The sequence below is a fragment of the Gopherus evgoodei genome, chromosome 6 (assembly GCF_007399415.2).
Source record: "Gopherus evgoodei ecotype Sinaloan lineage chromosome 6, rGopEvg1_v1.p, whole genome shotgun sequence".
NCBI lineage: Eukaryota > Metazoa > Chordata > Testudines > Testudinidae > Gopherus > Gopherus evgoodei.
In genome coordinates, this window is record NC_044327.1 from 71254988 (window position 1) to 71271025 (window position 16038).

Here is a 16038-nt window from a genome sequence, read left to right on the forward strand (position 1 = left end):
AGTAACACAAAAATTAAAAAGCATAAATTACTGTGTGGCAGGTTTCTAAATAGGTTTGTGTAAAACCATGAATGTTGGTTTCAAGCCAGTTTATTTTTATTTATAGAATTGTATATACGCGCACAGCAATTTATGAATACTGAGAAAGACAACATTTGGCACAGCTTAAAATAAGATTGCGACAAATAGGGTATGATACACACAATACTGGCATCTTCTGACATCCCTTCTTTGATTTACACCAGGCTATGAGAGCTTTTAGTATATTTAAAAATAACTTTAAATTACAATATTACTTGAGTGAAAGTTCGGTATCCCATAGTTCTACACTGGTCTTCTGCAAGGAAGGCATGTAATCACATTATATAAATTTATATCCCCAGACAGGAGTACTATTACTGTTTATATTAGTATATTATTACTGTATAAAAAATAAGAACAACTTTGAACCTCTACCCTTTCCTTTAACTTGAAAGGCACAGCTCAGTTTGGATAAGTCACTCATTCTCATCTCTGACTGGCAATATCCACATGGCAATTTAAAATGTCAGGTGCAAAGTGTCTACTGAACCTTGGACAGCTGCTGTATTGAAACTTATATTGTTCTGGGGTGTCACCTGATCAACAGTGTGCAAAGGATGCCTCAGAGTATATGAAGAAAAATTACAATAAAGTACAATATAATACAGCAACCTCGGAACCTGGAATCATCCTGCTAAACGTTAAAGTTTGTATGAGGTGTGAGGGAGTTAGACATCAGTGTACCTATGTGCTAAATCCACCAAGAACATTGTGAAATACAGTACCTTTCTAACGGGAATGAAAGTGTCCATTATTTCTCCAGTGGAAAAATTCAACATAAATCCTTGCACTGGTTCTATGTCTCCAGGATACGGCATTCCATTAACTGCAAAGAGCAGACCACCTGCAACAACAAACACTCATTCATTAGTGACCGACAAATTATTTTCTTCTATTTACAAAATAGCATAGATGAAAAAGTTGCCTCAGTGAGACAGAATCAGAAGCAATTACAGAAGAACAAGAGCTCCAAACACAATGAAACATTTATTTAAATTGAATTAGGGAAGGTTGGAAGCTGTGTAAACCAATAGGATGGAACAGGAAAGTCCTCCAAGGAGTTACCTGCACATCATCAGATTCAGAATGAATAGTGGAAGGGAAAAAGAAATAAAAAAGAAGCATATGAATTTCCTGGAAGTTTTAAATCTAGCAGAAATGAGCTGGAGCTCTTCCCTGAAAAGCAGCAAAGAATCCTGTGGCACCTTATAGACTAACAGACATCTTGGAGCTCTATAAGGTGCCACGGGATTCTTTGCTGCTTTTACAGATCCAGACTAACATGGCTACCCCTCTGATACTTCCCTGAAAAGATGTCATCTGTAAGCATTTAAGGGTAAAAAAAAACAAACAAATCCTCCTTCTTTACTCTTTTTTGCCTTTTATTTAAGCTTAATTTAAACAAACAAAACAAAACACCCTGTTTTCATAGAATCATAGAAGATTAGGATTGGAAGAGGTCTCAGGACGTCATCTAGTCCAACGCCCTGCTCAAAAACAGGGCCAACCCCAATTACATCATCCCAGCCAGGACTTTGTCAAGCTGGGCCTTAAAAACCTTTAAGGATGGAGATTCCCTAGGTAGCCCATTCCAGTACTTCATCACCCTCATAGTGAAATAGTTTTTCCTAATATCCAACTTAGACCTCCCCCACAACAACTTTTGTCCCAGCAATGGGCTGGTTTGGTCTGGACTGTCAGAGTAAAAGACACCAGAGTCAGGGTGAATGTGTGTGAGAATGATCAGAGATGGGGTGTCCGTCTACTATAATGGCTAATTGGTTACTTCGAAGGGTGCTGTGATGGCAGATTGGTTCCTGTGTGCTCATGTGAGAGCACAGAAGATCCTCTCAAGCCACCATGCCACTTGGCATCCTTGCTTCCAGTTGTGTCCAAGACAAACAAATACACCCTTACGATCAGGTTGGTTGCTTCAGCACTTTTCTAGAGCTTTTTCACTTCCAAATCTCTGAACTGGCTCTTTAGGAAACAGTCAATCCTGTTTGTGACTGACAAGAAGTGCTGTTTTAAGCATGGTGGATTCTCTCTCCCTTTTGGTTTATTCTTTCTCCTGTTTTCCACACCTTTTTATTTTAATTCCTGTTTTCTCTTTTCTACTTCCTTCTCTAGTTATTTTGCTCTAATCATGGTCATCTTCTTTTACCCTCCCATTTCTCTCCTTTCATTTCCAGAAACACCTCTCTTTCCTCATGCAAAAGAAGCAACACATGCCCATAATTACAGCACAAGTAAAGTGATGAATACAGATTAAAAACCTGGTATAGAATATGAAACTGTTTAAAAACCTTAGAAAGTATTAATGTCTACTGTTTACTTTGAGTTTCCAGGCCTCAGAATGTAGGTGGTACATAAAGACATCAAACTGGAGGGGGGGTGAGGTTGTTTTTAAATAGCAGCCGAAGAAGAGATATAAATGCTGCCACAATCCAAACATCCCTGAACTCTGGATCTAACTTTTTACTTTGCTCCCAACATAACCATACACATTTGACTACTAAATTAAAAAAAAAAATCTTAAGTTTTGATCTTTAAAACAGCAACATCATCATGAAATAGTTTTTTATCTTTGATTTTTATTATTGTTCTCTATGAAATTTGACAATTTCTTTTCCTGCTGTTTGGAAATATTTTTTGCTGTTTCTCTAACGGAGTTTGTTATTTGACAATGCAACCACAAATGTAAAAAGTGCAAACAATATTGCCTATTTGTTGGCATTACATTTAAGGATGCTAATTTCTTCATAATTTCTCAGGAATGGAAAGGTAGCTTTTTTCCCAAAAATTACACAGTTGCAAAAATCTACATGATAATTTTGAAAACAGAACAAATTTTTGGCCTAAGATATGTGATAGTCTCTCAATGAAATAATATTGTGTGTTGAGATATCAAAGTGATTAAGCATATATTTAAAATGTGAAGAACATGAAAAAAAGCAATTACCTGGAACATATGAAACTGCAAATAATTCTGTTCCAAACAATTTGTGTTTGATTTCTCGTGTGAATTCTCCAGTTTCTGACCTAAAACACTGAATTCGTCCATTTTCCCTGTCTGCTACACACAGCTGACCAAACTCGGGTACCAGTGTTAAGCTGTGAGGGATTCGGAACTGGCCAGGTTTGGCTTTGCCTATTGAAGTCTCTGCAAAAGAAAATATCCAATACATTCACAATCTGAAATAATCATCTTTGTCTGGAAATAGTGTTATTCTAAATTGTGCAATATAACTGTGGGAAAAAGAATACACATGATTATCATTCTCGTTTTCACCAAAATTTTAACACTAAAAGTAAATGGAGTTACTTTCAATTTAAACCACTATAAATGAAGGAAAAAAATCAGGCATATATATGTTTGTACTGAAGTTACTTACTTCACCATAAATGCTTGGCAAAGAAAAAAGTTTCATATTTAAACAGGGATTTAATTACTTACAAGAATTGAAAGGACTATGTCAAAGCTTAACTAGAAGTTACCACACCTCAGAATTTTTAGTTCTTATTCAAGCAATATTTTAAAAAATATGTTTATGAAAACAGGCATTTTATTGATAACCAAGTAAATTCATGTGCATAGTTGTTCTGGAAGTGTCTGGAAGACAGACAGTTTTTTCCTTCTGCTTTTTAAAAGAAGGTGTGTTTAAAAAAAAATCTACATATCAGTGTATAGAACTATGTATAATGGTATTCAAAAGATAAGAAGGCCCTAAGATCTGTTATTACTGTAACAGAAATAAGTAGGAAACAATCTTACATAAGCTACATTTAATAGTTCATGACCACAACAGTCTCAGTATCTAGTTAAACATCAAGAGCTTAAATCAGTACCTTCCCCCCACTGCATGATGAACATTCCGTTTGGAGAGAACACAGCAATTCGGCTGTTACAATAGCCATCAGACACATAAATGTTGCCTGTGACTGGATCCACGGCCACATCGGTTGGTTGACAGAAGTGATTTTTGTCACTGCCTGGTTGCAAAGACCTTCCCAGGATCAATAAAGGTTCTTTATTATGTACTCCCAATTTGAACACCTTTTGTAGTCAATGGAAAACATAAGAGATTTCAAGTTATAGAAAGTGATGTATGATAGCTAGTCCAGTATAATAGTGATTGTTTAGGGAAAAGTATATAAATCTTCTCTATAGAAAGAACATTTTTACAGGCAAATGTATTTTATTAGGCTTTTTATATACATATTGCTCCAATGAAGAAATCCATCATTAAGAATGTAATGGTGTTGATTCTGGAAAAAATCTGCATAAAATATAAATCATCAGCAATTTCAGCCAGTGAGGTAGCTGAGCACTGAATGCTTGTCTGTATGGGGAAATTGAACAGCATAAGTTATTCTACTATAGCAAAGGAATATTTTTAGAATTAAGTCACTTTTATTCCATAACAGTGTCCCCATACAAAATGTTATTCTGGAATAATTTATTCCACTATAGCTACTCCAGTGAATTTCCCCATATGGACAAACCTTTAGTGTATATCTTAACAGCCACAATGTAATAATCTTATCAAACCTTTAGCAAAATATACAAACTAAAAGTAATGAGATCACATACAGTACTTCTAGAAAAGCATTACACATACCTGATGGAGAGCTACATCAGTGACCCAGTAGTTACCATCTTTATCTATACTCAAACCATGTGGCAAATAAAATCTGCAAACATAAATTTAAAAGAAATGCATTTAAAAAAAGAAAGTGATGTGGCAGATACTGTTATGATCCATGACCGGTCTATTATCTCTGTTAGTATCTAATATTTCCCCAAGAGCAATTCAAGATTTTTCTCATCATCTACAAAGTCCTGTGCCCCTACTACTATCTAAGGTCCTGAGATACCTCTATGCCCATTGCTGCAGTCAACTGGAATGTTCTTCTTGTCAGCATACAAAGTTGAAGTTACGGGCAGCTGGACTTTCTTGGTAAAGGGCCCTCAGCCCTGGTCCTCACATTCAATCCCTTTTACCAACAAGGGCAGCCTTTACGATGCTGTGCCAGACATGTTTGCTCCATACAAATTTTTGTTAATTTGGGTCAGTAGATGAAGAGTATTGATTGTTAGGGAGTGGAGAGAGGCAATGGCAAAGTTGGTTTCCATTCATTGCCCGCTGTTGGCAATACTGGTTGATTTTTTAATTTGGTTATAAATGAAACCAGATGTGAAAGAGATGAAATGTGACGTAAGTCTCAGAATAAACAAATACATAGATTAAACTCTTCAGGATGAAACGTAGTATACAAAAATATCAAAACTTTATTACTAAAAGTAAATACAACTTACAGATTTTTGCCTGTGGAATCAAGAACTTCTGCATTACTTGGGTCTATTACAAGAATTGTGTTCTGTTCAATTGGTCCAAGTCCTCTTTGTTGGTAAACAAAGCTACTGTCAAATGAGCTATAAAGATATATTGAAATACAAAGTGAATATGTTAGAAGTTTCAGTTCACAAGAAAGGTACATAAAACTTATAGCAGAACTTTGTAGACTAATAAGAGAAAACACCTAAATTTTGTAGGTTTTTGTGTATCTTCTTATACTTCTGTATCATCACTGAAGCCTTTTGGATGGCAGCTCTTCTCACGGATATCATGCCCAGCGACATTCAATGTGCGTAATCAAAATGAGCAGATACAGCCAAGACAATCCTGTATTTTCAATCATTGTTAAAAAAGCAAATTTCAACTTCACTTTTTATTTTCTTTGCAATGACAGAGATTTTTTGTTGTTTCATGCTTCTCTGGGTTACTTATGAAGATAGTTGCCAAGAAAGTCTTAAACATGAATAGTTAATAAACTATGTTAATTTATGTACATTTCCTATGCACTTCAATATTCTTGCTGGTGTTTATTATAGTAACACCTGGTTTCTACTTTCTTTTTCTACTTTTCAGAGAATGATTGGTAGAAAAGCATGTCATACTATGTACATGTCCCCTTTCCTACAACTGCACTCTCAAAACAACTTTAAGTGTATGTCAAGTAAATTCAAGAACAAGCAAGATTTAGTTCTGCCCTCTCAACTTGTAACCTAAAATTTAGGGAGCTAAGATTTCTTATATTCACAGAAGGCATAGTATGAGCCACTTATATGAGGACAAATTTCCACATGCGTAACCAAGAAGAAAGTATTAGTGTATGTATCTCTGTCCATACATTGATTTCAATAAGTGCTCCGTATTCAAGGAAGCTAAGCACTAATGGTGTGTGCATATAAGTGGAATTCTTTGAATCAAATTTTTAATCTAATTAAGTGTAAAAAATATAACTTAATTTTTGACTAAAATGTTTGAACATACTTGAATTACTACTACTTTTTTTTAAAAGCAGTTTCTTAGTCCCTACTGAGATCAATCCAACTGTGATCAATACATTTTGGTAAAGAGGAAGGTACTTTACAAAGCTTCAGACATGGCTGTGAATAAAACTATTAATACGCTATACATTACAGCATGAGTACTATAAATATTTAATGTTCTGGGGAAGTTATCTGTCCACAGTTTTCTATTTGGGAAAGTGACAGACTACTCAGATCTGTCTCACATCCATTGATCAGTTGGTTGATTTGTTTATTAAGTTTATGCACAAACCACAATTAGAAAATCTTTAGGGTTATATTCCTGTGTCATTAAAACGTACATCATGCTATCATCTGACACTACTTGTTATATCATCATCTAGGTTTTATTTTTTGAAAGGTACCAATAAATCCCTTCCTTTTCTTATGAATGATGATGCACAGGATGGCAGATTCTAGAGCATTCCTCTTTTCTTTCATCCTAAATTTAGGAGCTAGAGCCTTGTGTATGGATGCAGGGTAATTACTATTCAGTCATTGATGAAGACACAGGCAAATGAATGACAGATACATGGGATGGATTTAAGCAGCAGGCTGCAACTTTATTTAACCCTAGGAGGGGCATTGTGTGTCCTGTCTCCTATTCTCTCTTATCAGGGATTTAACCAGGTCCAGTGCGATGTTCAGGACTCCTACCATACAACCAATAACTCAGGGAACATCTGCCTGGGCCTACACCCCCATCCATACTACCTGGTAACTATTTCCTGCCTAATCCATTTGTTAAAGCCATGGAGACAGTTGTTAGCCCCTGCATCTGACAAATGGACTTTGCTGTCCCTAAAAACAGCTCAGGCCTAATATATTATACACCATTGTGTGTGATCATGGAACCACAGAGGTTTGACTTTCTTCTGTTTAAATTATTGTGGGAGAGGAGGGGGACGGGAGGGAGAACAGAAATATGGATCATGCTGACTAATACTAGGTCTAAAATCAAACCCATGAGGCATGATATTAAATATCATGCTAGTCAGCTCTTTGTTTATTCTCAGTAGACTGATATTGCTTGCTCCAGTGTACATCTGGAGTCCTCCATGTTATGCTGGTGGCTCTAATTCCACCCTTCATGTATTTCCATAATTACAACCCCACCTCCTTTGCTAGCAATGTTGCTGATAATGCTAATAAAAAAATCCACCATTGGGAAGTGCAAAGGGCTTGTCTCTACGAACCCTTAATTTGTGGCAAACTGGTGTGTACAGCTACTCCCACAGTAGTCTGTTGTGCATGGAATACCTGGGGTAGATCCTGCTGCCCTGCATTTCAAGTTCTGTAGTGCATTTTGATCTACCTCTTCTTTGAAAAAGGAATAGTTCAAAGCGCCTAGGGAACTTTTAATGCATGGTAACAGAGTCCACACAGATAATTAGTGTAGGATAGCATTACACCCCAGATTGCTACAAACTAATGTTCATACAGACAAGCCCTGATACTACGACGAATCAGGCATCTACTCCATCAGAAATTAGACAAGCCACCGTTGCAGAGCACCTAATTTCCACTGCCCTAGAAAGCATGGCTCCAGAGGTCACTTTCTGATTAGTTGTAACACTTGGCACAGCATTTTAACTTCATATTTCTAGCCTTTGCTAATTAGGAATGCAGCTTTGAGAGGCAGTCAGACCACAGCAGACTTACAGTTCAAAAATCTGATTTAAATCCTGTATTATAAACACATCTACCCCGATATAACGCTGTCCTTGGGAGCCAAAAAATCTTACCGTGCCTCCCCAAGCGCTGCTTTACCACATTATAGTCCAATTTGTGTTATATCGGGTTGCGTTATATCAGGGTAGAGGTATATTTTATAAATCACATAACCAGATGGCCTTTTTCATCATAAAACTGTAAAGACACTCACTTGATCAGTTACATAACTGACTAAACAGTTCTAATCTTTTCACTTTGAATAGTACATGCTTTATAAAACAGAAAAAGCTGTTCTGCAGTGATTGCACAAACAGCGTATTTGATTCATTTAAGAAAAAAAATGTAAAATCACTTCAGATTCACTGAAGGAACAGAGCAATTTATAAACTACCCTGGATTATAGGGGTTAGCATTGTACAACAATATTAAACTGCCTAGTGTAGTGTTCTAAAGCAGACTGAGTTTGCATTATAAGCCATACAGACCTTTCACTGAGCTGTATTTTGCTGTCTGAGGAGACTACTTTTTATAGCACATATTAATAATACATTGGAACCATTTGTGCAGTGCTAAAGCACTGCAAATTTGTGTTTGCTTCTTTCTATATAGTATGCTGGTGAAGTACTCAATCAGTGAAAATGGATTAAACCCCAAGACCAAGAATTCATCAAATTTATGATTTGATGAAGGTTATTACATTCAATTAATGGCTTTGCACATTGGCAGCCAATCATAAACATTAATTTAGTTAAGACTGATACTGAATTGTGCGTGTTTTCCTGCTTTGCTTCTTCTCCATGTTTCTTCCACCAGGCACATCTAACTCTGCAAGTTTCCTTCCCAGTTCCCTCGTCCATCTCCATTGTTAAGGCTGACCACCCTTCAAATGGATCCAATATAATGAATATGCTACATGGGGCAGAAATTATTTTCTGACAGAAACATGTCTTCAAAAGCTGAAAAGGAATTTTAAAACTGCTCCATACATATACCAGATACTCATGATCATCATTGGTGCTCAGTTTCCAGTTGTGTGTATTGGACTCGGGCTGTATATATCACAATTGCCAAACTCTCAGAACACAAATTTCAGAAGTGACAAATGATGATAGGAGGCACACAGTAACAATAACTGCCAATTATTTTGAAATGTTTTTGATTCAACTTTTTCTTCAATGACACAAAAACCAACATTTATGTGCATGTGTGGGAGGGGAGATGAAAAGAATCACTTCAATACCAGCTCTGAGTTGAAGCCTGAATAATATAACCTATGTATGCGTCACCCTTTCAAATCACATACTCCATGTTTATATAAACTTCAGATAGAAAGATCACTTTGATATACTGCACAAGAGACTTAAAAGATTTATATCTTATCCATCCATCCATTGGCTAAAAGTTATAATCAAATGTACTGTTTTCATTACAGGGATAAGAGACAGCTCTCTCAAGCAAAGAAGGCTGTAAAAGTACAACCTTTTAGAGAGATTACTAATTATTATAAAATTAAATTTCAACACAAAGGTTGAAACAAACATACTCTTAAGTGTCATGTTTACGTATATGTAGAACAGGTTACTCGTAAGATACAGTAAGCCATGTTTAGTAGAGATGCTGTGTTTCTTTCTTCTTCCTGAATGTTTTAGAATTTATCCATACAATTTTAATATATAAATACAAAAAAGAGATAGTTACATATCCCTTCAAACAACAAAACATAATATATTTTCTGAAACAAGACAGAGCAGCCATATACACAAACACAGTTTAGTTCTTCATTATCAGCAAGGATATGATTTAGTCACGGAGGTCACGGATTCCCTGACTTTAACCTCCATGACTTCTTCGGCTTCAGCCCCCATGGCTGCAATGGGGACATCAGCCCTTGTGGCTACATTGGAGGCTGTCAGCCTCCCATAGCTGAGGCTGGAGCTTTCAGCCACTACATATGCAGTAGAGGCTGGAGCCCCTCCACCCTCTGGTGACAGAGCTCGGACTTCAGTCCCTCCCCAAATTCTTAGTAAAAATCACGGACAGGTTTCATGACTTTTACTAAAAATAACCATGACAAAATCTTAACCTTAATTATCAGTGAAACCTCCTTAGAAGTCTGAATAAAACTACTTTTCATAACAAATTAGTCTTTTTCAATGCAGCAAACTGATTGCTGCCTCCTAGTATTTCTGAGACACATCAGCCATCATGACTGCATTTTGTTTACCTTGTTTGTGCATCACTATCAGTGCTATCAACTGTAAAATACATACATCTACAGGCTAAATTCTGTTCTCAGCTGCATGCTTAAATTGATTTCAACATCAGCCCCATGTCACAATTGCTCATTCAGGGGTAGAATTTGGCTTGAAATACAGTGGGTGGGATTTTCAAAGGTGCTTAAGTAACTCATCAGCACCAATCCCACTGAAAGTCAGTCACTCAAACACTGGAAAATTCCATCCAGTATATTGACTACTTGTTACAGGATAGCAGGAGAAACTAGCTTTACGGTATGTAATACCAAAATAGTGGTTTACTTTTTATTTTTTTAATTTCTCAGATATTTTGCTACAAATAAGTCGCTCTTACTTCTGGGATCTCATTTCTCCCTTAAACCCCAAATAGTGGAGAAATAACAATTTTCAGCGTCAGAAGTTTTATGGGAGCACTAAAAAAACACTGTGAAGTTTTATCAAAATTAGTGGATCAAACTTGTTTTGGGGAAGCACTGCGTGACACACTAGCCTTCTCTTACTGTTCTGAAGATCAAGTAACTCTGGAGACTCAAATCTATATCATCTAACCATTCACTCTCCCCATATCTAACTATTCTAAGCAGAAACATTCTATGTTTATTCCCTGCCTAAAGAAAATATGTTGAACAAACAGCATAGTCAACTACTTAAACATACTACTTGACAGAACATCCACTTACTTTCTATCCCACACATGATCACCCCTGTGGAAAATAACCAGGTTATTTTTAGGGTCCAGGGCCAACCCAGAAACCTGGCCTAGTTTGAGGTTTACTCCAGGCCAGTCCACAGCCTCTTCTATGTGGAAATCTAAAAAAGAAATTCATGCAGTATATTTATGTGAAAATATGAAATTGGTAGAAAATTCACTGATTTATGATAGAAGGACATGCACATTTCCTTACATGCAATATTTTTATTAAATGTGTTGCCATTTGATTCCAAGCAGTAACTTTCTTATGATAAATATATATCATGCACAAGCAGTGGCACCCTGAGCTATGAAAAACAACAGAAAAATTGAGAACCTGCCTTTGATTTTATTCTCTTCTCCATCTTAATAGCATATATATGCACAGAATATTGTTTTATTATCAACTGTATATGTTCCTAGTACATTGAATGAATAAAATACACAAAATTGCTATCTCGAATAATCAGCATATATAATTTAGAGAATTCTATTAACAATACATTAGTTTGGCATTTTTCAAAAATATTTTAATGTTTTCCAGTTTAATTTTAATGAGAATGGTATCAAAAGTAGGTGACTGAGAGCAAGTAGGGCAAGCCTATCATGTTTTTCAAAACAAAAACGTTCTGTAACACACAGGCAGGGAAGAAGTAAGCAACACAAAAGAAAAACAATGATGTGGCCCAAACAAACAAGTAAATCCTGAAAGGTACTGCTAATGTGATTTGGGGAGTCAATCACCTCCTTTACCTTGTATATTTTTGCATAGCCTGAGATCACATATTACATAGTCCCAATTAATTTATTGATAAAAAGAGCTAGATATTATTATGAAGTATCTGAAAAGACCTAAAAAAAGATGGGGTGGGATAGGGAAGAAGGGAGTATCTGTCCTCATTTATCTTGTGACCCATTTTACTTCTGAGGACATAAATATCTGGCAATTTTTACATAACCCAGATCTGATTTTGACACTATACATCAAAAGCACAGTAATATAACAAGAGAGCCATTCTACTAATTTGAGTCAGTCTCCTTGTTTGTACCAAAAAAGAAAAATGAAACTAGGAGAATTAAAAAAAATAATGGCTTTGGCCAATTTTGTTTGTGTTTTTTTTTCCTTTTACCTCAAATTTTATGCAGTAACAAAAGGATTTCAGTACTGAAGAGAGGGCTTTTCCACCTTGTTCTTCAAGCAATGAAATTAAGTGAATCCAGGGACTTCTTGGCCAAAATAAAATAATTTAGAATCGCCTCTGAAATCCTTATGTCCCAAGATCTAGCATTCAACCATCATTTGGGTACTATATTGTCACCCCAATCCAGGATGGATTTAGAGTGTAATACACTACCAAAGCCATTAGTAACAACAGCTATAATCTCAGAGTTAGTCATTATCATTTACACTATACTTATTTTCCAAAATGTGATGTAGCATTTTAAATTTGTAATGTAAATACCAGAGATTGATGAGTCTCCTGTATGACCCATCACACTGCTTGCAATAGCTTGCAATGATTTTGTTGCCTGAATTCCTGAGGGTAGCCAGTAAAGCATACTCCATGCAGAAGCTTGAGTTATGTCCTTCAGCACTGAGGCAGTGGGATCAAGAGAGCTTTTGGTCTTGTGGTCATATTGTTTGGTGTTCAATATTGTTTATTTGTCTATTGACATCATTCAATAGGAAAATAAATTGTATTTCTGTATGATAACTGCTTCTCTAGAGGAGTATGTTTTTAAAATCCAAGTCTTTTTATTTTTATGAGAGGAAAAAGTAAGTCACTTGTCGAACGAGACAATCAGATCTGTGAAACAATACCTATTGCATGGCTTCTGAAAAAGAACAATTAGAACATACAAGAACAGATCCACAGGGTAATAGTTTGCCATAGTTTACATTTAATTTTATTTGCAGTAATGCAGATATTAAATCAAAATATGTTACTGTAAATACTCACTTTTAAATATAATCTTTAAAGTCATTTGATCAGTTCCTTCTTGCAATTTTGAAGGAAAAGATCACCCCATTACAAAATATTACAGCTGGATTTTTTTGTCATACAGGAAAATGGTAAAAAGTTTAATGAGGCAGCGTTATATTAAAAAGAATACCTTAACAGCAAATATTCACAAAGCAACACTTCAAGATGTGCTGGAAAAGTTTCTGTACACATGAACAAACAGAGAATCGCCACTCATTTTTTCACGTAAGAGTTTTTCTTACTTAAAAATATTTTCTATAGGGAGAAGAGAAGGGCAAAGGGAGATGACAGGGGAGGCTCCTCTTTCCCCAAAGGGCTTGAGTTAATTTTCCTCTCTCTTATTTTCTGCATGGTATAGTTTCTCCTCGGGCCGCTGAAACCAGAACCCTGTTCTGCAGACTAGGCCACTGAGAATAGCAGAATGAGGAAGGAAAATAAAAAATGAAACCTCAAACTCTGCCTTTTGTTTTTTGCTTTTGCAGGGTAGAGTGAGGTGTCCCCTAAGCTCTTCTTTTCCTTCTCACAATTTTTCCACTGGTAGTGTCATTAAGTTGAGCCTGTCTCCTGCACTCTCAGCAAGATCTATTGCTCAGTCATAGTCACATCTTGATTCCATTTCTTTCCTCCCAAAAACCTTGTTCTTTTGGTGCACTGTCACATAATCAAAATCAAAAGAAGTTTAGCATAGCAGAGGAAAATGAAAATAGTAAGGGAATAAGTAACTACATATAAGATTACTGAACTAGATTATAACGCAGTTTGGCCAGGCAGTGTGGACAGAGCCAAATCATGTTATAACTGGGTTTAAGTTGATGTGTTCACCTCTAGATCTCTCTTTGCATAAGCACAAGTGGTAAGCCACTGTTGAAAGGTCTGAATAGACGGGGTGAGACACTTTTATGACTTAAGTGTGGAAAACCAAGAAAGAACAAATACATTATATAGGGATTAAAATTACATAGATCTCTCATTCAGCACAGTTTCTGACATGACACTAAGATAATAAATTTGATCATATTTGCAACAATTTAAGAGTCAAGGACAAACATCTTGGAGACTGCAATAAACCCACTGCCGTGGGGCATGAAGAATGAGGGCAGGGCCCCAAAGTTGTCCTTGCCAAGGTTGCTGGTTGAATCTCCTGCTAGGAGTTTTCTCCTCAGGGAGGCTATAATGTGGAGGAATCTTGTATAGACCTCAGAATTGGCTGAGAGGTCATCACCATATCTATCAAAGGGACAAGTGGTGCTGGTACCAGTGGTCAAGTCAGTACTGGGGAACAAAGAAGGTACTGTCATTGTACTGGTAATGGAGGTCAATGGTTGGTTGGCTAGTGAAACTTTACCAGAGAATGTTGTGTCAGTACTAGCTGGAAATACCTCTCTGTACCTTACAGAACTTTGCATGGGACTGGTAATCATGTTGGTACCAGAGGATGAGTACCATTGAGGACGGTAGTATCAGAGGATAATAAGCTCTGGGAGATTAATACTTGTGGAGAGTCTCTTGGTACCCCTCAGTAATGGTGATTCAGACTCTGGATAATGGTGACTCTGGTAATGGTAATGGTGACTTCGGATAGGGACCCCATCAGAGTCAGTATGTCAGAGCTCTGAAAGTGCAATTGGTGTGCCCTTCAGGCTTGGCTTCAGAAGACAGTATCAGTGACTCCTTCAGCTGGCTTTGGAGTCCTTGAGTTTCAAAGGTCACTCTAGGTTGTTGGTTCTTCTTGGTGCACGGCGTGGTGGTCTTAACCGGTGATATGGTCCAAAGGTGATGGGAGCCAATATCGGGACATGAAGTCTCCTGAGACCCACTGAGGGGGTGACTTTCCCTTTCTCTTGTCCCATTCTGGAGAATGGGGTCTTTTCTTCTTTGAAGGTCTGGGTGGTTCTGTTTGCTTACTGTTGTGGCAGAGATGGTTGCTGAGACTCTCTGAGCAACCAGATCCAAGGAACAAGGAGTGTGAATCAGATCCCCAGGCCTCAGAGAGCATTCTATCAATAAGAGTTTTAGTCTGTCCTCCCTTAATTTGTTAGGTCTGCTTTTAAAACCTGGAGAGGATATGAGTCTCTTGGTAGCAGCTTGAACGTTGCTGCAGGGGAAGACCTACGGCAGGTCTGGCAGGGTTTAAAGCCTGGGGTTTTGGGCATAACTGTTGCCTGAGGCTGTGGATCAAGGCCTGAGGAAAAAAACAAAGGCCCAGTAAATGAGGAAGGGAAGAGAAGACCCCCCCACCAAAAAAACCCCAAACCAATAACCCACAAATTGTGCTAAATAACAAAAAATAAAGAAACTACAAACGAAAACGAAAAAATAGATTAAGTGAGATAACTAGCTACACAGCTTGCTACCTAAAGTACACTGTGAAACTCTGTCTCAAGTTGCAGGTGGCTGAGATGGAAACTGGAGTGGTAATGTCTCTGCCCCTTCCCTTCATTCACTTGTAGCAGAGCACAAGGGTGTCTAGGGTACAGGCACGGACCTGCAGACACTGCAGATAAAAATCTCTGAGAAAGCGCGCAGGGGTACACAGACATCCTGATACGGAGCACTCATAGGGATATTACTTGAAAAATGTAATGATGTGTGTGTCTGTTTATACACACACAGAGAGAGATTATTTACCAATTTAGGCAATTTAGGTAAGAAAAATATTGAGCTATAGATATTAAAAAAGCAGAAGTAAAATACTACTGAAATTAAAACTTAAAAACTTGAAATTAAACTAATGCTAAATATCAATACTATTAAACAAATACAACTAAATGAAAGTGGGTCCAGTGTTAAGAAACCTTAAGTGTTTCAACTTTATATGAGTCATGTACTTGACAACAGCAACTGGAAACTAAGCATGTAAAGTTCAGTGTGATTTTTGTTTTATTTCTGCAGTATCTTCATCTGCAATCACAGCATAGCACGGTACCATTATTATTTTTTTAAAACTACATAAAGAAAACAATTAAAATAATTTTG

General features: G+C 36.8%; 1 protein-coding gene across 9 annotated transcripts in view; it reads right to left on the reverse strand.

The window, feature by feature from the left end:
- PAM (peptidylglycine alpha-amidating monooxygenase) overlaps window positions 1-16038 on the reverse strand; it is a 237785-nt gene that overhangs the window by 17077 nt on the left and 204670 nt on the right. For all 9 annotated transcript variants that reach the window (XM_030566386.1, XM_030566385.1, XM_030566384.1 and 6 more), the window contains 6 exons: window positions 11067-11196; window positions 5402-5518; window positions 4704-4776; window positions 3931-4138; window positions 3044-3244; window positions 807-925 (listed from right to left, as the gene is read on the reverse strand). In XM_030566386.1, the coding sequence (XP_030422246.1) occupies window positions 807-925; window positions 3044-3244; window positions 3931-4138; window positions 4704-4776; window positions 5402-5518; window positions 11067-11196 (848 nt within the window). The remainder of the gene's footprint in view (window positions 1-806; window positions 926-3043; window positions 3245-3930; window positions 4139-4703; window positions 4777-5401; window positions 5519-11066; window positions 11197-16038) is intronic.